The sequence below is a fragment of the Sorex fumeus genome, unplaced genomic scaffold (genome assembly GCF_029834395.1).
Source record: "Sorex fumeus unplaced genomic scaffold, SorFum_2.1 ptg000099l, whole genome shotgun sequence".
NCBI lineage: Eukaryota > Metazoa > Chordata > Mammalia > Eulipotyphla > Soricidae > Sorex > Sorex fumeus.
Window position 1 is genome coordinate 8,577,851 of NW_026606156.1, and position 25,099 is coordinate 8,602,949.

Consider the following 25,099-nt stretch of genomic DNA (forward strand, 5'->3'; position numbering starts at 1 on the left):
CTAGAAATTGCTACTTAATCAAGTTGTAGTAGGCAAGACTTAGAAAACTCATTATGAACATCAATATATAAAACCAAAACCTTATGGCAGGCTTTTGTGGAAAACACTAGCCTATGTTCAGAACAAAGCCTGGAGTCTCAGGAAACCTGGGGAAGGAGAAGCACAAGGGCAGGATGCAAAGGGGCTGGAAAGCGAGTCCCTGGCCTGCACAGTTGGGTACCTTGACGTCCACTCCAGGGATGTAGAACACTGTGGTCTCCACGTCACTAGACTTTGTCTGCAGAGAGGATGGCACTTTCTTGCCTGTCATTAAATGGGTAGTGGAAGCATAATTAGTTTGGAACTTCTTCTTTTTTGAAGGAGAATCTTGATCTAAACTCCTGGAACTTCTATCATAACTCCTACAAACAGAAAATATATTGTCTTTTAAAAAAATATATCAATAATGTGGTCTTATGTTATTGAATTCTTTGCCTTAAAAGCAATATCCAGCAAATAATTAGTTTACTAAGAAAACTTTGATAATAATTTAGCAATCTGTAATCCTTAAGAAAATAAAAGGCAATATAATGTCTTGTTCTAAAAAATATATATATATATATATCAAAAGAGAAGATGAGTAACAATAATCAATGACATCAAGTATAAAGTTGATACTCATTAGTATAATTTTTCTTATTGAAAATTTGGACCAATGTTACTTGGCATACACTGAACTATAACAGCCTCCTTATTTTGCCCAATAGGCATTGGAAATATTTAAAATCCTATATATTATCCCAAATTCAATTTTCTCAATTTTGGCTAAAGTCTCATTGTAAAGACAAGTGCAGTATAAATAGTTTATCATTCAAAGATATATATTCTTATGTGTTCATTTTTATTTGCTTTCTTTGAAACATAAAGTATGTTTCTCTTCACTGACCTCCATACTGACAATGATGAATCAGTATCTTGATTTTGTCTGCTCATGTATTGATTTAAAATATTTATATAGTTTAATGGTGCCATATCTCCATTTAATGTAGGTGTTTCTAAGGTATTTTAAAGTATGTTTCTTAATATATTCAAAGTATGGTTCTTCTCTAATGGCTAGCTTCTGTCTGAATTTGTACTATCTCTCCTTATTTTAACAATTAAAGATAGACTCAAGGGTACTATGAAAAAATGAAGGATTAAGGATATTAACTCTGTGTGTGTGTGTGTGTGTGTGTGTGTGTGTGTGTGTGTGTGTGTGTGTGTGTGTAGGTACTTATCTCTTTCTTCTTCATTTAAAACTGAAGTTCCATTTAACTGACCTGGGTTTAATCCCCGGCAACCCATATGGTCCCTGAGCCCCCACCAGCAGTGATCCTTGGGCACAGTGGCAGGAGTCAGCCCTGAGTGGCCCCCCAAAATAAAAAAATCATTAATTGGGAAAATAGATCAACAGATCATTAGATCCCATTCCTTATTATGGGAATTTTTAAACATAAAACATTCTGACTCCATTACCCCTAATGCTGCATATCATACCGCTCATACTGTAGGTATGCCCTGGAGGCCCCTGAGGACCACTGGGTTAAGTACTCCCCAAAATTGCTGGGTGTAGCCTCTACAATGAACAAACACACAGAATGGCATACTGAGTCCTCAGAGATCCAGCATCAGGTTCAACAATTGTCAGCATTCTAATTTCATGGACATTTCCACTCACCCAGTCACTGACTGATCTTCAATAATTCTTTCCATATTAGGTAGGGAAGAAAAGCAATCTCAAATAAATTAAGTAACACTAAGTTTGTTGATATAGATCTCCCTCAACTTATAACAGGATGGCATGACATCCACGAATACCTACCCCACAATGAAAGTATTCTAAGTGGATAAAGAAGCCCTACTCCACACCACATCCCAGCTGAGCCTTGCCAACCTTCAAACTGCTGAGCATGACCTTGGTCCCAGTTGGCAAACTGAGTCACACAAAGGCTGCTGGACACTCAGGTATTGAATGACTTCTGTCATGTATGGGCTGAGGGGTCAATCCCGAGGAGGCCAACTAAGAAATTCTGCCCTTTGTCACCCAGTCTCATGAGAGCAGGGGCTGGGATTGGCTGAAAAAATCTGGGTAAAGAGCCAGATTTTAAATTTAAGAATTGAATCCAATGAATACATATGGCTTTTTCACCTGCAAGAAACAGAAGAATCCCAACTCATGCTAAATAGCACCATTTATTTACTAAGAGTAAAGCTGTTTTATCTGGAACACATTCCACCCATCAAGGTCTCTCTCTCTACATGCTAACTGTTCCTAGTTTTTCATGAGTTCAACAGGTCTACATTAACCAAGATATCTCTGATATCACTGGTGTGTGTGTGTGTGTGTGTGTGTGTGTGTGTGTGTGTGAGAGAGAGAGAGAGAGAGAGAGAGAGAGAGAGATATCTTGGATCACACCTGATGATGCTTAGGGCCAACTTCTGCTTCTGCATTCAGGATCAGACCTACTGGGGCTCAGGGGACAAGATTGAACCCAGATTGGCCACTATGCTCACAATACTATCTCTCCAACCTCCGTTCTTGGTTGTTTAAAGGGGAATTCCAAAGACAGAATTATTCTAATAGGCAAGTTTGCTAGAATCCAAATCAGCGTTTTTCTAGCTGGCAGCACCTGTGATGCACTTGTTTAAAGAAATATAACCACCCCCCATTACATCACATTCTGAGACTAGGAAGTGTGGTGGCTTGGAGTTCAGTGATGCATGGAAGTGTCTGAAGAGCTGACAAACATGACCCCAGTATCTCACCTTCTCAAGCTCATGTCATCGTGCTCCTGTAGCAGGGTGGTGGGGTGGAGCACACATTTTCCACTATCAATCTCAACCCGTATGTCAAGCTCAAAATCAATATTTCTCTCAGTAGCTGTGCCACTAAGGCTGCGGTTGGCTGGGGCTGTCGGCCAGCGATCTGTGAAGAGCTGCTGCACAGCAGCAAGGCCAGTTGCTTTTTTACGAGATGTATGCCTAGAGAAAAGACAACCAGCTATTACTACACTGTAGAAAGGTGGGGAAACTTTCAATATTTTGTAAGATGGCATCTCAAAGCGACCTGCAAATAAATTTTACTGTTTGATGAATGCACACCAATTGCTCAACTAGCTCATGTAAGTGAAGTTTAAATTCCTTGGTGTCTTATTTCATTCCACTATGAAGGAGTAGCCTCACCTGCTAGATAGTGTGTGATGCTCTAAACACAGGTACAACCTGCTGCATAAGAACACACATCCAGAGCAGGACAGAGACTCCATGGCCCTGAAGTACACAGTACACCAGTCTCCAGAATAATAAAATTTTAAAATAATGCCCTATGGAGCTCAATTACATCAATAAGTCATAGGCATGTCTCCTGGTGTCTGAACATTATGAGGTATTTCTAAAGACGTGCAAAGATTTTCACTCAATTCTGCATTCTGAAATATTATCTAGGGATCTGAAAACAAGAAGGCTACTCACGAAGGTTTCCTGTAAATATAAAATCTCTCTCTCTCATGATCTTCATCCTTCTCCTCCTTCTCAGAGTCCTCACTAGTGGAAGACAGACTGTCATCACGTTGGCCCTCTTCGGCTTGGAAAGCAATGCTTGGTGGGAAGCCAGCTGGAGTTTTGGGAGAACTGAATACAGAGCATGCTCCTTCGCTGTTTGAGGAATAATGGGAGGGACCTTCGATGGTCACTGACAATAGGTCCAGTTCTGTCTCCTCTGGAAACTGACAGTGGAAAGAGAAAACACCAATCAGATTCCTAGTGCACAACTCTTCAGTTAGGAAGAAAATGTACACTTGAATATTAAATTCTGTCAGAGCTAGATTTCTTTACTCTGAACAGAGGAAGCAGCAAGCAAGGAAGGAAGCAAGTCAAACCACAGAAAGGCATATGGACAGTGAAATGAGAGTGAAGTTCCACTTCCTGTTTGCAAGTACCTATTAGCAAATACTGCAGATCTTTCAGCAGGAGTTAGAGGACATATGATCAGCTGAAGGGCAAAGAGCAATAGACTCCTTAATACTTCCTGTACCTCAGGCTTTGAGCCCTTAACAGGCTAAAGAAAGATGCGCATGCAACTAACTGCTTCAGTCAAACCTAAGAATGTACTAAGTTGGTATAAACAACAACAGGGTGCTACCAGGAAGCACCTACTTATCAAGTCGGTCAAACACAACTTCCACTGACCTAATTCTGACTTCCAGTTTAAGAGTTGCTTGAATATCCTTTACAAATGTGACAAGCCTTTATAAGGTGTAATGTGCAAGATAACGCAATTTATCGATGTAACTGTCAGATACACAGGAAATTCTGTAGAAAAATGTCTAGTATTTCCAAATGTTTTTTTGGGAGGCCACAGAGAGAGCATAGCAGGCCAGGCACCTGCTTTACATGCAGTTAACCCAGGTTTGATCCTGAGCCACCCAAATAGTTATTTCATATAGTTAATCCCTGAGTCTAGCCAGGACTTATTCCTGAGCACAGATGCAGGATTAAGTCCTGGGCACAGCTGGGTGTAGCAATTTAAAAAAAAAAAGGTGGGGAGGGGCTTGGAAGAAAATATCACGGTTTTTATTTCATACTTAAGCATGACTCAATCTGTATTTTTAAATTTTATTTTTATATGCTATTTAAAAAATTTTAATATTTTTTTTGGTGAGTACACCCAGGGATATTCAGGGGTTATACACTCAGGAATCATTCCTGGCAGTGCTGGGGAACCATATGGGATGCTAAGGATCATGTCCAGGTGGGCCTCACAAAAGGAAAGCACCCTATCTCTCTGACCCCCTTTTACATGCTATTTTTCATCAATAATGCATAAGAATCATTTTGAAATATATAAATACTGAATCAAAGTTGTATATCTGAAAGTTATATAATGTTATACATTAATTACATCTCAGTGAATGAACACTGGATACAGTGGGAAGGGGAAGAATCAATTAATTTTAAAAAATGGACCCAGTTAACTGCATAGTGCTCCAAGTTGTGCTTCTCAAAAATAAAAAAAAAAAACGGTTGTGTGGGTGAAGAAGAGAGTTCAGTGAGCAAGAGTGCATGCCAGGGGTCCAACTTTGATCCCTAGCATTGCATGCCCTCCTCTGCCCCACGAACAACCTCTGGATTTTCTCTGGTGACCTCCACACCAGTGATGGAGGCAATGACATATTACTGGGTCCTAACACCAAATTGCCAGGCCCAAACTGCTGCCTGAGAATTATTAGGAGCGGATCCTAAGCACTGCTTGGAAGGTCACAAAAAAAAAAAAAAGCTATCAACCACATATAAAACAATCTAATCATCCTAAAAGTTCAATTTTACTAAATTCAATTATGGAATATCTCAGGAGTCTCTTAAGAGTGGGGGATGGGAAATAAAATAAAATACATCAGGAATACATGTCAATATTTATGTCATATGATGAAAAATTTCTAGACAAAGACTTAAGTACACTGTATAATATACATTTTTAAACATTCTATTTTCCTTTTACAAAACAAATTTATATTTAGAAGAAATGTGTGGATCCTTAAAGATACTGATTCAACCTATAGCCATTGGACAGCACATTTTCAGTATTTTGAAGACAAGAATAATCTATTCTATTCTATTCTATTCTATTCTATTTATTTGCTTTTGGGGTCATATCCGGCGATGCTCAGGGGATACTCCTGGCTCTGCACTTAGGAATTACTCCTGGTGGTGCTCAGGGGACCATATGGAATGCTGGGAATTGAACCCAGGTTGGCCGTGTGCAAGACAAACGCCCTACCTGTTGTGCTATCGCTCCAGCCCCAAGAATATTTTTTTTTCTTTTTGGGTCACACCCAGCGATGCACAGGAGTTACTCCTGGTTCATGCACTCAGGAATTACTCCTGGCGGTGCTTGGGGGACCATATGGGATGCTGGGAATCGAACCTAGGTCGGCTGTGTGTAAGGCAAATGCCCTACCCATTGTGCTATTTCTCCAGCCCCAAGAATATTTTAATGGAACACTTTCATACATATTTTTTATATCAGTGACTCACAAAAGATATTCAGCAAGTAAATCAGAATCAAACCTATGTGACAACAGTAAATTAAACTAGTTATTACTTTATTTTAGTTTCAGTTTTTGGGCCAGACCTTGGTGTGGTGTTCAGGGCTTATTCCTGGATCTGCTCAGGGGAACCACATAAGGATCCAGGGATTAAACCTGGGCTGACCATGGAAGCACCCTGTGCATTATAATATCTCTCTGGTCCCAAATCTTTTTTGCTTTTTTTTAAAAAAAAAGATTCCTTTTTGGGTTAGAGCGATAGTATAGCGGGTAAGGCACTTGGCTTGCATGCAGCTAACCCGGGTTCAATCCCCGGCATCTCATATGGTTCCCTTGAGTCTGCCAGGAGTGATTTCTCAGAAGTGCAGAGCCAGGAGTGAACCCTGAACATGACTGGGTATGGCCCAAAAACAAAAACAAAAAGATTAATTTTATAGTTAAATGTGGAGGAAATATTCAGGAGTTAACAACAAATAAATTAAGTTTGGTATGATTTGGCTGGGTTAATTTGGTAAGCTGAATTGCTCTCTTTAATTTTAGAGTGAAAAGCAAGTACAGAATGAAAATATATTCATGCAGGAGCTTATGAAATATGGATAATGGAAAATTAAAAAAGCTTATGCCTTTATCTAAATACTTTTGAGGGTCTGAATTCAGAATGAGAAGACATTGTAAAGCAGATTTTAGGGTGGTTAATTAGCTATAAAGTCAAACGTGTGATGTTCTCAAGTACCTGAAAATACCCTTCCCCAGGAGGGCTGGACTGTGGTGTACTTCCCCATACTGTTTTTTTCAACTTAATTAAAATAATAAGAAAAAAATTTTAACTCATGAAATTTTAAAAGAGACACAAACAATGGTTTAACAACAAAAAAACTGTACAAAAAGTAAAACAGACATTTTAACATGAACTTTAACATGTAATAAAATTAGAACACAATTTTGACGTTGACCTTTTGCTTCTGGTTTCTTTACTTTTCTAAATTTTGTATAAATACATGAAGTATAAATAGTCCACATTTATATTTTTATAAGAAAACTAATATAGAGTCATATTTGACAAAAAATATTTTCCAAGAAATATTTTTGCCCATGAATATGCAGTATGGACCCTTCATTATACCATCTGGATGCTTGTGAGGGACTCAGGGTCCCCAGGAGCCTATGACTTGGCAGACAATGTTCCATTCACACTGCCAATATCAGAAGGAGACATTGTTCCATTCACAACGCCAATGTCAGAAGGAATCAGTATTTCTTGATTCCTATGACTACTCTACTTCTGAAACAAACAGAGTCTGTAACAATCTCTTACTGTGTCCTGGATATTGAAAGTTACTCTGGGTCCAGGAGATGCTGCATCCACACGAATTTCTGGGAGATCCTCAGTTTCTCCTACACGAGAACTTTAAGTAAAATATAAAATTAAAAGACATTAATATTCTCATTAAATAATTTTCTAGACTTGATAAAAGCCTGATTAATGACATTAATAATATATTTCTAAATATTTACCTTAGTTAACTGTTGGTAATCCATTTCTTAACCATTGCCATCTCACAAAAAAATTATGCTTTGTTTAATACAAGACCTTGTTGAACATAAAATGAAGAATTTATATATATATATATATATATATATATATATATAATACATATTTTGGTCCAGTTTCAGAGACAGTTGGCCTGCCTGCATGGCTTGAAGCTTCAATCGTCTGGCTGGGCAGTGCTAAGGGTCACCAGGTTATATCCAGTGATGCCAGGGGAACAAATGATAACAGGGAACAAGGTGTACCTGGGCTGAACTCAGGGCATCTGCATACAAGACCTAACAACAGCCCTTTGCTCTACCTCCTGGCTTCCAAGAATTTCTATTTCTCATTATAGTCTTACTTTATACTTCTCATTTATTAGTTAAAAAAGTATTTTCTTCAATAATGTATAAATTTTCCATATGCTAAATACATTTTATTACACCTAGTTTTCTAAAATGGCAAACCTATAGCATCGGCTACTACAGCACATGCACATTTTCATTTCTGTGGGTCATCTGTAAGTTTTCACATAAGCCTGTATAAGTAGGCAACACATTGTGTTTTGACAAAGCCAATGAGAGTTGTGGCATTACAGTGATAGGTCTTTAGAGACTCAGTTTTACTATACTCTTCAAAGCCCCCAGGTAGAGCATTGTTCCTCTGTAGGTCCCTGGTGAAGAAGAATCACAGCTCCTTCCCTTGGCTGGGCTATACTTACCTTCCCCTTTCCACGCGTTTTGGCAGTGGCCTTCCAGAAGCAGAGATGCTTTTTGACCGGCTGTAACTCGGCTTGTAGCTCAGACCCCACTTATCCTTTAGAGATGCAGCCTAATGAAGGGGGGGGGGGGGGAAGCAGAAACTCATGATTGTGACACTCAGGAATCTGTCCCATCATGTCAGTAAAAAGTCCTTAGTTCTACATAAGACAGAGGCATCAGAGGACTAAGCTCTGAGGAGACTGGACAATGAAAATGAGAAACAAATCTGAGTGGGAGCTAAGTGAAAAAATAAACAAAAAAACCCAGAAATAGGTGAGAAGAAAGGAAACAACTGGAAAGAAAAAAATGAGGCTTGGGAGGGTGTGGGAAAAAGGCAAGTGGGAGAAGAGGACAAGTGTATTCCCAGTTCCCCATGCCCCATCTTCTTTCCTGGCACAGAGCGAGGCAGTGTCCCCAAAACTCTCCTGCCTCCACATCTCTTCTCTAAATGTGTTGTTAGACACAGAAACGGAACCCCCAAGTCAACCACGCTGGGCAGAAAGATGCCAAGTGGAGACAATGGTGAGATCGCAAAGGTCATGCTAGTAAGTACACAGATCCTCTCTACATGTAAAGCAGCATGTTTAATACCAAGTACAAGCTACCTTAGAGGCCATATTTGTGAAGTGTTCCATATATTTTACAGAAATATCTATCTTCTAATATATATGACTTAAAGATACACAGCAAGGTAGCAACAAAGGTGCACAGGCAACATAATGGGGGAAGTGATCCACACAATTGAGATGGGGAGTGAGTAGAGGGCGGGGCATTGGGATCCACGGGGGAGGTGGGTAACACTGGTGATGGGTGTGGTGATAGAATTATGTTCATGAGGAACCATTATTAATAATATTGTAAACCACAAAATCAATGAAAAATATATTTTTTAAAGTTTTATTAAAAAGTTTTTTTTTTTTAAAAAGTATTAAAAAGCCTGAAACAGAAGAGTGTTCAAATTAGGTTATCTGGAGGTTCAGAAGGGATCACAGAAAGAATGTTTAAGAAACAAACCTGGATACCTGCAACATTCCTCCTCTTCCTCCTGATTTAACCTATTCTTAAAAAATGTAGTTGGGTGCTGTCTTAACCCAACCCTGACTAAAAATTGAGTATTTTTTTTAAAGTTAAGGACATCTTTATTTTTCAGTAAGTTTTTTCCATGTAAGATCATGCTGAACAAAAAGAGATTTACCTCCATCTGAATAAGCTTTAGCATTATTTTCTACTGAATGCTTAGGATCTCAATGTTCATAATGTATCTATGTGTGTGTTTATTTAGATTGTTCATCAGCTGTACTAGATCCCAGTAGGTAGGTAGGTAATGTGGGGTCCAAGATAAAACAACTTCCTCCTTAACAAACCCAAGCTGGAGTAAGAAAATGAGTCTACAAATTGTGAAGGTACAGGTAAGTTCAGAGAGTACACAATGGGCAGGAGGTAAAGGGATGAATGGGATAAGAAAAAGATAGCAAAAGATTTCACATCTGAGCAGAGACTAGAAAAAGAAGGTGCCCTCAGGAAAGGCAGGCACCTGGTCACAAAGAGCACAGATTAGACCCTCACAGACTGGGTTCAGATCACTGGCTCCTCTGGGTCACTATCAACAGAACTTTGGTCCAATTATTATTATTATTATTATTATTATTATTATTATTATTATTATTATTTTTGCTTTTTGGGTCACGCCCGACGATGCACAGGGGTTATTCCTGGCTCATGCACTCGCACACAGGAATTACTCCTGGTGATGCTCGGGGGACCATATGGGATGCTGGGAATTGAACCCGGGTCGGCTGCGTGCAAGGCAAACACCCTACCCACTGTACTATCGCTCCAGCCCCTGCTCCAATTCTTTAGCCTCCTCATGATAGATTTCCCATTGCTAAAAGTGGTAGAAATAACGTATGCTACCTCATCAGCCACTTGTAAGCACTGCACAGTGCAAGTGTCTAATATGTTTCCTGATACACAGTTGACATAGTGTATTGTCACTGTCACTGTCCTCCCGTTGTTCATCGATTTGCTAGAGCGGGCCCATTAACGTCTCCATTGTGACACCTGTTACTGTGTTTGGCATATCAAATACGTCACAGGTAGCTTGCCAGACTTTGCTGTGCGGGTGAGATACTCTCGGTAGCTTGTGGGGCTCTCCAAGAGGGGTGGAGAAATCGAACCTGGGTCGGCTGCGCCCTGCCAGACTATTGCTCCATCTCTTTGTTTTCTGTTTTGGGGTTTGGTTTATTTTAGTTTAGTTTTTGGTTTCAGGCATGAACCTGGTGCCTCCTACATGGGAACTCAGGCTGTTCCCTCAGCTCTGTGCAATCCCTCTGTGTAGGTTTAAGCACAAAGTCCAAGGGCCTGAGTATTGTCATTATCAATAAAAAACTGAGGGGCTGGAGCGATAGCACAGCTGGTAGGGCGTTTGCCTTGCACGCGGCAAACCCAGGTTTGATTCCCAGCATCCTATATGGTCCCCTGAGCATTGCCAAGGGTAATTCCTGAGTGCAGAGCCAGCAGTAACCCCTGTGCATCTCCAGGTGTGACCCAAAAAGAAAAAACAACAACAACATCAAAAACTGAACAAACTTAAGTATCAGAGATAAATTTTCATAAATTAAAAACAGAGCGGTGCACAGGTCCAATAAATCTTCCTACTGCTCACTCACTCGCATGCTGGACCTTCGTAATTTTTTGCGAACATCTCTTCGAATGTCATTCACAGCAACAGACTCCAACTGCTGGTAACGCTGAATTTCCTGGTTTATTGTTCCTTCACTTGCACCTAATTTTCTGGATATAAAACAAGTATGGTAAGTAGTGTAAAGAAGTAACAGAATGAGATGGATATTTACATAATTTTTCAGTCCTTTCACTTGCCTGAATATCAAAGATTACATCTGTGCAGGCCTAAACCTTTATGCTGTTGGAACACTCCTATCCAACTGTAACCCTCTGGGTTGGTTCTTATTCATTTCTCAATCCAGAATCTCTCTGGCAACCTCATGATCCCTATGGAGCCCTTTACAGAAAATAGCCTGCATGGAAAATTCTTGAAGGTATTTCAGTCCATGGACTGAAGTTTCAGGTAAGGCTTTAGGGGAAAAATCTATTTTGCTCTAAAGTCAGCTTTTCCTGAGAACAAAACTCAACATATAGTATGAGTTAACAGGAAAAAGTGAATTACATTTTCAATATACATAATTACAATGTGTATTGTAATGAATCTATAGATGCATTTAAGCCATACCTGTCATCAAAGTGTGTGTGTGTGTGTGTGTGTGTGTGTGTGTGTGTGTAAATGCTTGAAGGCAAAAGAAAACAAATGCAGGCATATGATTATTAGAAAATACATGGCATGACTGTCACCTCTGGGGAGAACAGAAAAAAGTCTAGCATGACTCATTTTATAAGGAAGTAGTATTACTTCTAGTTAGCTGTTAACTGATAATAAAAAAGGTTACACTTAACACCTACTCCCTTTCCTCACCCAAGTTCTAGACAACTGCTCATAAAGGCAGGCAAAAAGACATAAGTTTGGATCCAGGTGTAGGTGTATTCAAATTCCAATTTTTGGAACCTTCTCAGTTAGGCTTCTGATCTGTATGGTTAGCATCAAGAAAGAGGCTAGGTTCACAGCAGGCACTTGGGAAGTGCTGTTTCCTCCCTCAAAAATCTACATGACAGAAATAATGACGTTCCCAAGATATGTATGTGTATCTAGCATGAAGAGATGGCTTAGGTGATGCAGCCACAGATAACTCACAAGTGGCAGCTGTGAAAAGCACTAGACAATGACTTGATTATGATGCATATATGACCCAGGCAAATATAGGAGCATGGTGATCTCATTTATAAACTAAAGAGGTTCTACAGGCCCAAATTCGGTTTCCTCCACAATTAAAATGCCAAGTCTATTAGTAGGAAAGAATATATTACAACTGAAAAGCATGCTACATACTTAAGATCATCTATGACTTTGGCCTGTTCATTCAGTTCTCTGATATCCACTATCCGCTTCATAATTTTTCTTCCTCTAAGTTCTCCTTGCTGGTTACAAGATGCTCCTTGTCTTCGATAATCAACAGCTTCCTGAAAAATCAAAGGCATGTTTCTCAGCCCCATCTTCAGGCCACAGAGCAAATCTATACTACAATAGTAGTACCCTTCCAATCAAAAGAAGCATGCAGAAATCAGAGTCATCTCCACCAAGAAAGTGATCGGACTTCACCAGTGATTCAAATCCCTTCATTTTCACGAGGAACCAGTTGCTACCTACGTTTCCCCATGAGTGAGCTCTGCATGCTTTCAAATGGGACTGGGTACCCTGAGGGGAGCCCCACATTTCTGGGTCACACAGATACTCTGCAGGAACAGAATAGCGCTGATGTGGGGGCGTCAGGCCTAGGAGGTGATTGACAAGTCGCTGCCCAAAGGTGAGCTTGTGGCCATCTCCACTTACTGAACTTCCTTCTGAACTCTAAATGATAAACATGAACATTAATGGTTTAAAAATGTCTAAGAACAAAACTATTACATAGTACAATAAAGATGAACAATTTTTAAAACAGAAATACTAGAATGAAAGCAAGGGTTAACTTTCTTTTTAACTACCTTGATTCTATAGAACGTACAATATAGATGAAGATACCAATTTTTAAAACATAGATACGTAATTTTATGTGCATGAGCTTTGTCTTTGAGCTTCATTTTTGTTTGCTGGGTTGCCTACACACTGGTATGCTCGGGCTTACTCCTGGATGTGCATCCAGGGATCATTCCTGGCAGCTCAGGGAACCATGTGAAGTTCTAGGGGTTGAACCTGGGTTGGCTGTGTGCAAGGTAAACACCTGACTGCTGTACCATCACTCCAGCCTCTTGAGCTTCATTTTTAAATCTGTCATTGAGGTATCATTCACAGTCCCTGAAAGTTACCATGCATGATCGACCAGTAGACCTCATAGATGTCCCCAGCAACATCACATGTAAGAGTACCTCCATGGCCCACTCTCCTAAGAAACCCGAAACTCAGCAGCCTGCCCCTCCTGCCACCACCCTATATCAGCACTGTCTGCAGATCTACACCCCTGCTCAGACTGCTGGGACTCTCCCTGCAGGGAAGGCTCCCTTTGGCTGCCAGGCACCATAATTCCCACAACTCAGAGCCACTATCAAGAAATGCAGACAAAGGAAACCTACTGTCACCCTCCTTCGTGGTCCAAATATAGAATCACCCTCAGTGGTAAAGGGTCTGGCTCAGGTACGAGGCTGTCTGAGGGGCTCACTCACAGTGTGGACGGTGGGAGACATGGTATCCACTTCATCTTCATCAGACAGGTCGGCAATGTTCACTGAGTTGAGGTCTGCAATGTCATCCACATCCTCTTCTCCAGTCAGCGTTGTGAGGGTGTGGCCCAGAGCATTGAGCCTTTTTCCAATGTTGGGGTCCATGTGGACGTCAATCCCACACATTTTCCACAACACATTCAAAGTCCAGGTTCCAGCACTGCTGCTTTCTGTTTGGACAAAGAAGCGGTGCTCGGGAAGTACCAGTACAGAGATGGAGAATGAAATGGCAGGATCCTCCACTTCAGGGAACTCTGGGTTCCTGCCTCCCTCCCAGGACCCCCTTCTCCCTGTGCCACCCTAAGAACTCTTCCCCAGCTGAGATCAATGAGGTGAATGGTGTGGGAGCAGGTCAGTAAGCAGCCTTTCCCTGGGTTAAGAATCTGCTGGCCCTCTATTGACTGAGAAGCCCTGAGGGTGAAGGCAGGAGAGGGGACATGGTAGCTGCAGTACTTGCTGGGGCCTCTTTCTCTTGCCTCACTGGACCCTGCAGATTCCTCCTGCTGAGTGCCCTGGGCTCCAAGGAGTGAGCTGCAGTGTCTCACATGCAGCGGTCAACACAGCCTGTTTCATTCCCGAGTTTGCCTCCATCCCTGCTCTTCTTCCAGCAAGACTGTGGGCTCTCCCTGACCTGGATGCTCCACTGTGGACAGTGGGCCTTCAGATTTCTGAGACAGCGTATCTCAGGGAGGAGGGGGGCTGAGAGGGGAAATGTGTGTCAAGCTGGGTCTTAATCTTTTCAACAATATGAAGGGTTCCTGGCATCTTCTTGGAGCAGACTCTATCAAGCCCTTCCCTTGAGCTCCTGCTGCTCTCTCTCAGGACCATCTTGTTTCCCCAATAATTACCTAGGACTAAGAAAGGGCCAGAATTGGCTTCCTTCTGAAACGAATCATTACCTTCCCCCCTGCCCACCCAACCCAGCACACACTTCTTGATTTTAGGGTTCTAGATTCACACAATTCTGCAATCACACAGACAAGTCTGACAAGACACCGTGCTTGCTGAGCCAACGCTCCTGCATCTTCTGACTCAGCAAGATCGCCCATCGCCCAGTTTTGGCTTAAGAATTTTATTGATCCTTTAAGTACCCATTCAAATGCTGCTTCTTCAAAGTTTTTCCTAATAGTTGCATATTTTAAATTTTACAGTTTTTCTTTCCCTCTGGTAAATTTTAATAGCAATTTCAGCTTTTTAGTTTATTGTACTTACCACTCACTACAGCTTAATTATCTTTTGAGTATTGACTACATTACTAGAAGTTAAATATATTGAGTAAAGATATATCTTATTTATATCTTACCTTTCCTAAAACTTATTACAGTGTATCTAATATGATCAATAACTGCTGAACAGTTTCTAAACGTTAGTGGTTAGCAGAATGGTTTAGTTAAAAGATCATTTCACCATGGGGCTGAAAGGGGTGCTACTTGACACCTGGGGCCACTTACCAGCTGCTGCCTGTCCTGTGGTCCTGGAGCACACTTCATAGGTGCCATCTGGAACTACACCTGCACAGAAGCACCCAAAACAGCTTTCAGTAAAAAAGTGTGCCTGACCACTAGTATGACAATTTAAGTCATTACTGAGTCTAAGAAGATCTGGCCTGTAGGTGCAGCTTCTGATCTGCACGATGAGGGTGGCCCTGTGCAACAGTGACAGCTACTTCACACAACAGGCATTTTATGCCACAATTTTAGGAGCTTAGTTTCAGTTTCACCTTTCTAGTCTGTATGAAGATTACCTCTCCAAGCAGCAATACCTGGCCACCTGGCCAACCCTGACACTCTAGTTTATACCATCAGAGTGAGGATGCTTTGAAAATGAAAATGCCTTAACATGGACTTTTGATAATGAAGAACTGCAACATGAGGCCTTGTTTTTTTCCTGCGTGGATGAACAGCTGATGAAGAAACATGTTTGCAGTCACATCAGACTTCAGGTCCATGGGCCTGGTCCCAGAATGCATCTCATTAACAGAAAACACCAACTGCTCTTCAATGACAACTTCCCCTCCATAAAAAAGTAGTTTGACTTTGAAAGAGCAAAGGAGACACCGTCCTTGAAACAACTGTTAAAGTAAACTCTATATCTCTTAAGGAGAAAATCAAGTTACCATCTAAATATGATCATACAAATGTCATAAAGGAAATATTCTTCTGCAATTCACCCTGAACTCAAAATTAGTATTCAACAGTAACTCAAACCTGAACTGTACAAATATTATACTTATTGGGGAGAAAAGGTCTATTTGCAATAAACTGAAAAGTTTTTTTAAGAGATTAATAGTACTCTGAAGACTCTAAATTACATTTCTGAGCCTGATGTATCTGTGCCTTATACAGAATTATATAATTCAATCTTATTTTGCATAAAAGACTGCACACATAACCTAAAGATCATGTTTATAAATCAGAGCAAAACAATCCTATGCTGGGATGAAGAAAAAAAACCTTAGAAATGTTAAGGAGCTTAATTGAGGTTACAGAAAATGAAGAAGCAGATGGTTGAAAACCTCTTAAGATTTTCAATTTAAAGAGTCAGAATTTGTAAAATTAAGCTTAAAAAGAAAAGATGATAGATTTCCCCATTTTGTGACAGGAGAGTGTTCTATTGGCTTAAATTGCATAAGTTATTAATTATAAACTTCACAGGAAAGGAAAGACACTCACAGGCATTCATTACCAAATCCCCACGAATTTCTGGTTTCCAATCATCCCATGATGTCTCAAAGCCATCAGCAAAACGGATGCAGAAGTTCTTGAAATGCCCTTTACTGACCAGAGACTCTGAAGAGCAAGCAGTGATGAGGGTGCTCTCAATGGTCAGCACTAATGCAGAGCCAGTGTCCAGGTCCCCAGTGTGGCTGCACTGCAGAGACAGGGGAATGCAAATGATAAAGGCAGCACCTGTTGAACACACAAATCAAGCTCTCTGGATCCCACCCCAATGAAAGACAAAAGGTTCCCCTCAAAACTTTAGTGTTGTAAGTGCCTCCAATACTCTAAGGCACATGAAGTGTGGCTTCATGGAAACGTCTTAGGAGATCTGCGCTGAATTCTGAATAAGTAGTGGGTAAAGTGGTTCAATCCTTGGTCTGACTCTGCTCTTCAACAGCAGTGTGGCTCTCTTCTGTGTATACAGAGCTAGCTGGTAGGAAGGTCTGGCTCTGACACTTGAAGCTACCTGTGCAGTGTTGGTGATGGGCAGGCAGATCCCCAGGTCATTCACTGTGAGCTGGAGAAAGAGAGTCCCAAATGCCTGGGCTGAGGTTTGCTGGATGCCAGGCAGCATGTCCACCACTTCCTTTGTAGCCATGTGAATATCCTTGTGTAAAGCCATTCGCTGTTCATTCCAGTTGTCATAGGCAGCTTTATAATTCAGCCAAAACAGCACAGCTTTTGATAAGGCAGGGAAGAAAGAAAAAAAATTAAAACTATAAAGTTATACAGCAAGTAAAGCTCAGTACCTTCGAAAGCCTACTGGTTTACACAAAGCATTTAGGGCCCACTGTAGCATTTATCATTACAATCTATACAGAGACCAGAAGACAGATGGCAAAGAAATATGAAAAGTTTATGCATAATGGAGAAGAAAAAATAAAATCTAGGTTCATCCTTTCATAAGAAAATATACGTGTGAAGTGTTTTCTGCCAGAAAACACCAGACACTAAGATTCACAAACAAAGCGAAGGGTAGTCCTCAATTAGCAGAGAGAACTCTTATTGTTAGACGTTTTTGAAGGAGATATACATATCCCCAGGAAGAGACATGAAAGAGAGGAGACTTAGAGACAGAGGTAAAAGTCCTATGAGTTTGTTAGAGAATAAAGTCTTAAAGAAAACCTTCCCATTTCATGGCAGTATGTAAATAAAGGTGGTGGGGCCAGATACAACACCCAAAGGAAAGAGAGAACAAAAGGGAATGCCCTGCCACAGAGGCGGGTGGTGGTGGTGGGGGGGTTGGGGTGGGAGTAGTGGGAGGGATATTGGGATCATTGGTGATGGAGAATGGGCACTGGCAGATAGATGGGTACTTGATCATTGTATAACTGAAACACAAGTACGAAAGTTTGTAAGTATGTAACTGTACCCCACGGTGATTGACTAATAAAAACATTGTCACTGTCACTGTCCTCCTGTTGTTCATTGATTTGCTCGAGCGGGCCCAGTAACGGCTCCATTGTGACACTTGTTACTGTGTTTGGCATATCGAATATGTCATGGGTAGCTTGCCAGGCTTTGCTGTGCGGGCGAGACACTCTCGGTAGCTTGCTGGACTCTCCAAGAAGGGTGGAGGAATCGAACCCGGGTCAACCAGGTTGGCCATGTACAAGGCAAACGCCCTACCCACTGTGCTATGGCGCCAGCCCATAAAAACATTAAGAAAAAAAAAAGAAAAAAGAAAAAAAATGGTGGTGGGGCCAGAGAAGGAGAAGCAAGTGCCACATGGTGAAATACAAGCTGCTGAAGCTGATGCAAGATTAGACATGAAACAAATGAAGGCTGGATTTAGCAAAGTAAATACTATTGATAATACTGCTGTGAAAAGGCAGTACTCTGAAAGACCTTACTGCTAGTTAATGCTTATTACCTTTATGTCTCACATGGTTTTTCATTGCCTCTAAAATGCCAATCCCACTGATTTCCCACAAACTTAGATTAGATCCATTCTAGTCTTCAGTGTCATTTCCCAGCATTTTCATATATGAGAATGGCTGCTCTAGTTTCCTAGAGCTCCATGACAAAGACATATGTATTTACTTGGACTCACTTTCACTCAGCACATACTTAGTTTTTACTCTACACAGTGTAGCTGCTCTAGACCATGAGTGAGAAAAGGACAATGAGAAAAACTCTCACATGCCTGTCTCCCTGATGAATCAGTCTCTCTTATGGAAGAGCGTCCATGCCAGACTCTGCAGATGCAGGGCACAGGGCTGCAGCTCCACCACCCACTACTCTCTCCCTCCTTGGCTGAACTAGAGGGCAGAGAACCCAGTTTCCCACACTTATATTCTACTTTCAGTGTTTTTGAAATAGTCTTTTAAGATAAAAAGTCTTTTAATTTTTCATAATTAAAAATTTGAGTCAGACTTTCCTTTATCTCCACGTTAAAGGCAAGTAACTACTTTTTTTAAAAAAAAAATAACCCATAAAATTGAAGGGAATAAAAAAGAAAAAAATTTGGATGCTTACGATAGCACAGCGGTAGGGCGTTCGCCTTACAAGCGGCCAACATGGCCGACCCGAGTTCGATTCCTCCACCCCTCTCGGAGAGCCTGGCAAGCTACCGAGAGTATCTAGCCCGCACGGCAGAGCCTGGCAAGCTACCCGTGATGTATTCGATATGCCAAACACAGTAACAACAAGTCTCATGATGGAGATGTTACTGGGCCAACTCGAGCAAATCGATGAACAAGGGGAGGACTGTGACTGTGACTGTGACATTTCAGATTTAGGAGGCATTTAGCTGCAATTACACTGTCAGACCACACTGACTTTTTTTGTCACTCAACCTTACCTCTATCAAAGGCCACAGGTTGTGCATAAACGATTGGTCTGTTCAAGGTAATAAGTACAGCTTCCCTGTCTGAAGAACCACTGATTTCTTCTCGGAGGGCATTTCTTAATCCAATTCTAGTTTTAAAATACGCAACTTGATGAAAATCAGAACCAGCTTCCTCATAAACCTAAAATAAAAAGCTCAATTAAATAAAATCATAGAAAACAATTTAACTTAAAAAAGTCTTAATTTCATACTATTCACTGAAAGAACTACTTATGCTTTACTAAATTTCATTTGTCAACGATATAGTTCTTATACTCTCTCACATATATTAAGAGCATTTGACATTACTATATGAGTGGAAATACAAGATGTCAAACATGAAAAGCTCACACAGGAATTACTCCTGGCTCTGCACTCAGAGGTCACTCCTGGCAGGTATAGAGGGACCATATGGGAGTCCAGAGATTGAACTTGGATTGGCCCTGTACAAGGCAAGGACCCTGCCCTGCAATGTATTCTTAAAGACAATGCTACCACATATTTGAAGACATAATGAGTCACTATCCTATCAAAATGTGTTTCCATTTAAAAAATTATTTGTCTTAATATAACAAGAGATTGTTTCATTTATTTTTTATTTATTTTTGTATGTGTTCCTTTACATAACCTCTAAAATAGCCATTCAGTTTTGAATGTGTAATTGAATTCTTTAAACTAGTTTTTTCAAAGAAAAAAATTAAGGTCTATGTTATAGAAAACAAAATTCCCTAGTGGGCTCTAAGGAAAGTTTCCTTTTATTAATTTGATTAGCTGATGTGTGTGTGTGTGTGTGTGTGTGTGTGTGTGTGTGTGTGAGATTGCATGACTTTGTTTTAGGGTCTTATTTTTGGTAGTGTCAAATTGAATGTGCATATGTATTTAACTTTTCTAAATGTACCAATATTAAGCAGGGTGACTATAACTGAATGGCCAGAGTGACAGTACAGTGGATAGGGCCTGTACTTGCCTTACACGTGGGAAACCCAGTTCAATCCCAGCACCCCATATGGTGAGCCCCACCAGGAATGATCCCTGGGCACAAAGCCAGGAATAAGCCCTGAGCACTGCATGGTGTGTCTCCTCTCCCAAAATAAAAATAACCAACAACAGCCGAGTAACATTTTTCAACAACTGACCAATTGTATTTCCAGTACTGAAATTAAAAATGTGTAGTGAATGTAGAAAAAATTATAAGCAGATATTTATGAAGATATTGGGCTAATTTTTTTTTCACCCTCCCCTATTGGGCGAATTTTTATGTGATTGCATGCACACTAAACTAAAAGCATACTACCTAGGAGGGATAGAAGCTGGAATACTGTATGACTGAAACCTAATCATGAACACCTTTGTAAGGGTCTATCTCATAGTGATTCAATAAAAAAAATTATTTATTTATTTTTAATTTAATGTAGGAATATTGCTATTTATTCAGCCACTGATTAGGCTGTCAAAAAAAAATAAAAAAAACTACCTACAATGTTCAATGAAATGCCAAGATATAAAAAGTCTTCCTAAAGAGTTTTCATTAGATTTTACAATCAGAAATATTAGGTATTAAAGACTACTATTAATGTAGTAATATTTGAAGTAGCACTGTAGCACTGTCCTCCCGTTGTTCTTCGATTTGCTTGAGTGGGCACCAGTAACATCTCCATTGTGAGACTTGTTACTGTTTTTGGCATATCGAATACACCACGGGTAGCTTGCCAGGGTCTACCGTGCGGGTGGGATACTCTCGGTAGCTTGCAGGGCACTCTGAGAAGGGTGGAGGAATCAAACCCGGTAAGGCAAATGCCCTACCCACTGTGCTATCGCTCCAGTAAAATTAATATATACAAATTGAAAGCCACAGTTCTACACATACCTGATGTTTGACGATCTGTCCTAAAGCCAAATTTAAGTCCACCTGGCATTTGCCGAACAATTTCAGGTAGCTACTGCTTCCTGGAGAAGCTTTGGTTTGAAGTCGGTTTGAAAGTTCCAACTCAATTAATCCAGTCTCAAATCTTACTGCTCTCATTGAAGGAGTGGTGGCTGTTACTTGGATACCCTAGCAAATCAATGTTGGGAAGAGAAAGGATCCTAAATTAGTAATGTAAATACAAAGAGAAACTGTCCCAAAGATGCTAACACTCATTTTAAAAACATGCACAGAGTATCTCAAAGATGACAGAAGTAGCAACATTCTTCTGTTTTCCACTTTAGTAGGATCTTTTAAGTTATTAAATATCAGTGCTTTGAATTCAAAGTCAAAAATGTTCATGGGTTAAATACCAAATTACTTATAAATGTTTAGAAAGGATGATTTTTATCTTTAAGAAAATTATAGTAATTCCTTCTGGCTCTAAGCTCAGGAATCACTCCTAGCAGGGCTCAAGAGATCATCAGTGCCTTATTTGCTATATTATCTCTTTATCCCCCAATACTGTAAATATTAAAGTATCTATTAATAGAACAAGAGTACAAATTATTTCCTGCAGTGTTCTTAATACCTAGAAACAATAGAAGTATTTATCAATACTCATCAGTTAATTAGACAAGAGTAGGAATTATTTCCTGCAGTATTTTTTAATAACTAGAAACAACAAAAGGAAAAAAAAAAGAAACAACAAAAGGATTTACCAGTAATCAGTAATAAAAAATTGTTACATACGTATTATAAATATAGTTTTTTAAGAAGATAAAGTAAATCTAAATGTTATGACAAGGGATAGCATTTAAGATTTAAAAGAAATGCATAAACATGCCATATAGGTAAAGGTAAAGGTAAAGGCCCTCCCGTTGATCGTCGATTTGCTCGAGCGGGCCCAGTAACGTCTCCATTGGAGACTTTGTTGTTACTGTGTCTGGCATATCGAATACTCTCGGTAGCTTGCCGGGCTCTCCGAGAGGGGCGGAGGAATCGAACTCGGGTCGGCCATGTTGGCCGCGTGTAAGGCGAACGCCCTACTGCTGTGTGCTACCGGCTGGAGCGATAGCACAGCGGGTAGGGCGTTGGCCTTACAAGCGGCCAACATGGCCGACCCGAGTTCGATTCCTCCGCCCCTCTCGGAGAGCCCGGCAAGCTACCGAGAGTATTCGATATGCCAGACACAGTAACAACAAAGTCTCCAATGGAGACGTTACTGGGCCCGCTCGAGCAAACATGCCATATGCATACATAAAATAACCAATGAAGAGAAGTTCTAAGGGACAGTCAAAAAACTGAGAAAACATTTTCTTCGAGTGAATGAGTTATATTTCAGTTTGTTTTCTACATGGCATATCTGTACATTATACACATTGTCTATAAAAAGTATGTATTAATTAACTTAAAGATGTCTAGAGGTAAACTTTGCATGGTACCTTAAACTGCAAATTCAAGGAATAAAGTAGAATTTTGGGCTTATCTCCATCTGCTGTTCCATCATGTTCGTTCCAAAGAGGAATGGGCTGCTCCCCACCTAGAAGAGGTTAAATAACTGAGCATTTGAGCAATTTCTTTCAAAGAATGGTAATAGCTTTGTGTGTTACAAAGGACAAGTTTTGATTTTACAATCATTAACTCCACTTTAACAGGAAACTTTAAGCAAGTTCCATTTAGCCAAGGCAGATGAATAGAAGGAATAAGTCTACACATATAGACATTTAATAAGACCATAAAAAATTCTAAGAACATTTTTAGGGGCCAGGGTGATGGCTCAAAGGGCTGGAGCACATGCTTTGCATGCAGGAGTTTAGGATTTGATCTTCAACACCCTCTGGTCTCCAACAGGTGTTTGAGTTTGATATTAAAATGATTCATTTATACTCTTATGATTCAGCAACCACAGTTCCTGGTATATACCCGAAGTGGGAGAAAATTTATGTGGCCATAAAAACTTGCACACTGACATTTAAATCACCATTCTTCTTAGTTGTCAAAGCCCTGATGTAATGAAAATGTCCTTCAGTAGGTGAAAGGAAAAATGATCTATGATCCATCAGATAAAGAAATAGCAAGTCATAAAAAATGCAGAAAACTTAACTACGCATCACTAAGTGACAGGAGTGAAAGATGAAAGCCTATATACTGTGTAATTCCTAAGTCTAGGACAATCTGGAAAAGGCAAAACTGAGACAGTGCAAGACCAGCAGTTGTCAAGGATTATCTGGGAGAGTGGGAAGAATACATAGAACACAGGATATTTAAGGCTATAAAAGTATTTTGTAGGCTACTAAAATAGTGGATACGTTGTTATTATACATTTGTTCAAATCCAGAGAGCCGTACATCTCTCCAAGATTGACCCTAATGTAGAACATGAACTCCAGCTGATAATGACATGATACGCAGGCTCATCCATTATAAGGGATGTGCCACACTGGTGGATGCTAGGCAGTGGGTTGGAATAAATGATAAAACTCTGTGCCTTCCTCTCAACAATTTTTTTGCGAGGCTAAAATTGCTCTAAAAAAGCACAGCCTACTTTAAAGCCCATTTACTTTGTGTTGCTCTGAAACTATAGAACCCTGAAGTTTTATCCAGCTTCAGAAAAAAACTTACCTTAAAATCTGAAAGCAAAAATTTGTTTCTTACAAAATTATTTATACAATAATTTATATATTCTATGTGTGTGGTCCCAGGGGTTGAGCACAGAGCCTTACTCATGAAAGGCACACCTGCACTCTACCAGTGAGCCACCTCCTCAACTCAATAATCTTAGGTTATAAACTATCAGACACTACTAGTACAGAGGCTCCACAGATTTCATATAATATATATAACCTGGTTTAATTCATAAAGGTGACCTCTTTACTTCCTGTGACACTTCTTTTTTCCAACACAAGACAGTGTAGCCAGAAACACCACCTACAACCCCCACTCCCCCATGCCGATTGATTCTGAATTATAATTTGCTCATTACACAAAAAACTCTTTTACTGCTGCAACTCCCATATTAGGGAGAGAGGCTCTGGAGTTCTGCTGAGTCTCTTTACCTGAAGAAACTCCAAGTTAGGTGACAACCAGCAGGCTGACAGGAGCCCAGAAAACCTACTGCACATACAGTTATACTTCCCAGTCAGAGGGCTTTGGGTTCAGGGCTTCTCTCCCAAACTTGGTGTTACTGAACTTGGCTTGTGAGGTTCTGAATATGACTTCTTGAGAAGTCGCAGGAGGGATTAATGAAATGACATTAGTTCCTTCTACACTGCAGTCACACCCAAATCCTGCCTGGCACTGAAGTCCTCAGGCTGTCACACCTTAAGAGACACTCAGCAAGAACTGCCATAGATCAATCTCTCTAAAAGTGAAAAATACTGCCCCCTGGGGACCTCTGAAATGATCCATACAGTGATACAAGTTCTGGTGCGATTGTGGGGGAACTTTGTTCACTTAAAGAAGGTAGATTTCTGGGGGTGGTACATGACTTTTGTTTCTGAAAAGAGGGCAGAAGACCAAGTAAATTTGTGAAGTTGTTACAGAGTCAACTAGTTCCCACTCACTACATATTTTATATTGTGAATTAAAAGTCTAATTAAATATTGCTAAATCAAACATATTTTCATGTTTAAATGTAAAAGTGTGATTTAAAAACAAGTGTAAAAATACTCTTGAGTCAAGGCAGAATTTAGTAAAAACAGACAATTTTCCATGCAGCCAGCACATAGTAACCATTCGACAGAGACTTAAAGGTAAAATCTCAATATGGATCTAAAACTTGTCCCCAGGTAAGTGGTTAAGTTCAGACACATGGACGGGGAGACACACACGCATGCACGCACACACTTGTGCACATACACACACACAGATTTTTTGGGGGGAGATAGTGGGAGATAGGCAGCATATAGGAGTCTTGTGTATTGTTCATTCCAACACACCCATTG

General features: G+C 40.3%; 1 protein-coding gene across 3 annotated transcripts in view; it reads right to left on the bottom strand.

The window, feature by feature from the left end:
• Positions 1-25,099, bottom strand: part of BLTP1 (bridge-like lipid transfer protein family member 1) — a 191,387-nt gene that overhangs the window by 21,975 nt on the left and 144,313 nt on the right. The window contains exons 55-70 of one of the 3 annotated variants that reach the window (XM_056134545.1): positions 22,599-22,696; positions 21,118-21,303; positions 19,224-19,392; positions 16,887-17,098; positions 16,373-16,571; positions 15,152-15,211; positions 13,644-13,870; positions 12,634-12,834; positions 12,316-12,446; positions 11,024-11,147; positions 8,315-8,424; positions 7,378-7,468; positions 6,796-6,858; positions 3,490-3,743; positions 2,785-3,000; positions 221-401 (exon numbers count right to left, since the gene is read on the bottom strand). In XM_056134545.1, coding sequence (XP_055990520.1) covers positions 221-401; positions 2,785-3,000; positions 3,490-3,743; positions 6,796-6,858; positions 7,378-7,468; positions 8,315-8,424; positions 11,024-11,147; positions 12,316-12,446; positions 12,634-12,834; positions 13,644-13,870; positions 15,152-15,211; positions 16,373-16,571; positions 16,887-17,098; positions 19,224-19,392; positions 21,118-21,303; positions 22,599-22,696 — 2,522 coding nt within the window. The remainder of the gene's footprint in view (positions 1-220; positions 402-2,784; positions 3,001-3,489; positions 3,744-6,795; positions 6,859-7,377; positions 7,469-8,314; positions 8,425-11,023; positions 11,148-12,315; positions 12,447-12,633; positions 12,835-13,643; positions 13,871-15,151; positions 15,212-16,372; positions 16,572-16,886; positions 17,099-19,223; positions 19,393-21,117; positions 21,304-22,598; positions 22,697-25,099) is intronic. The other 2 variants (XM_056134546.1, XM_056134547.1) reach the window with 2 other exon arrangements.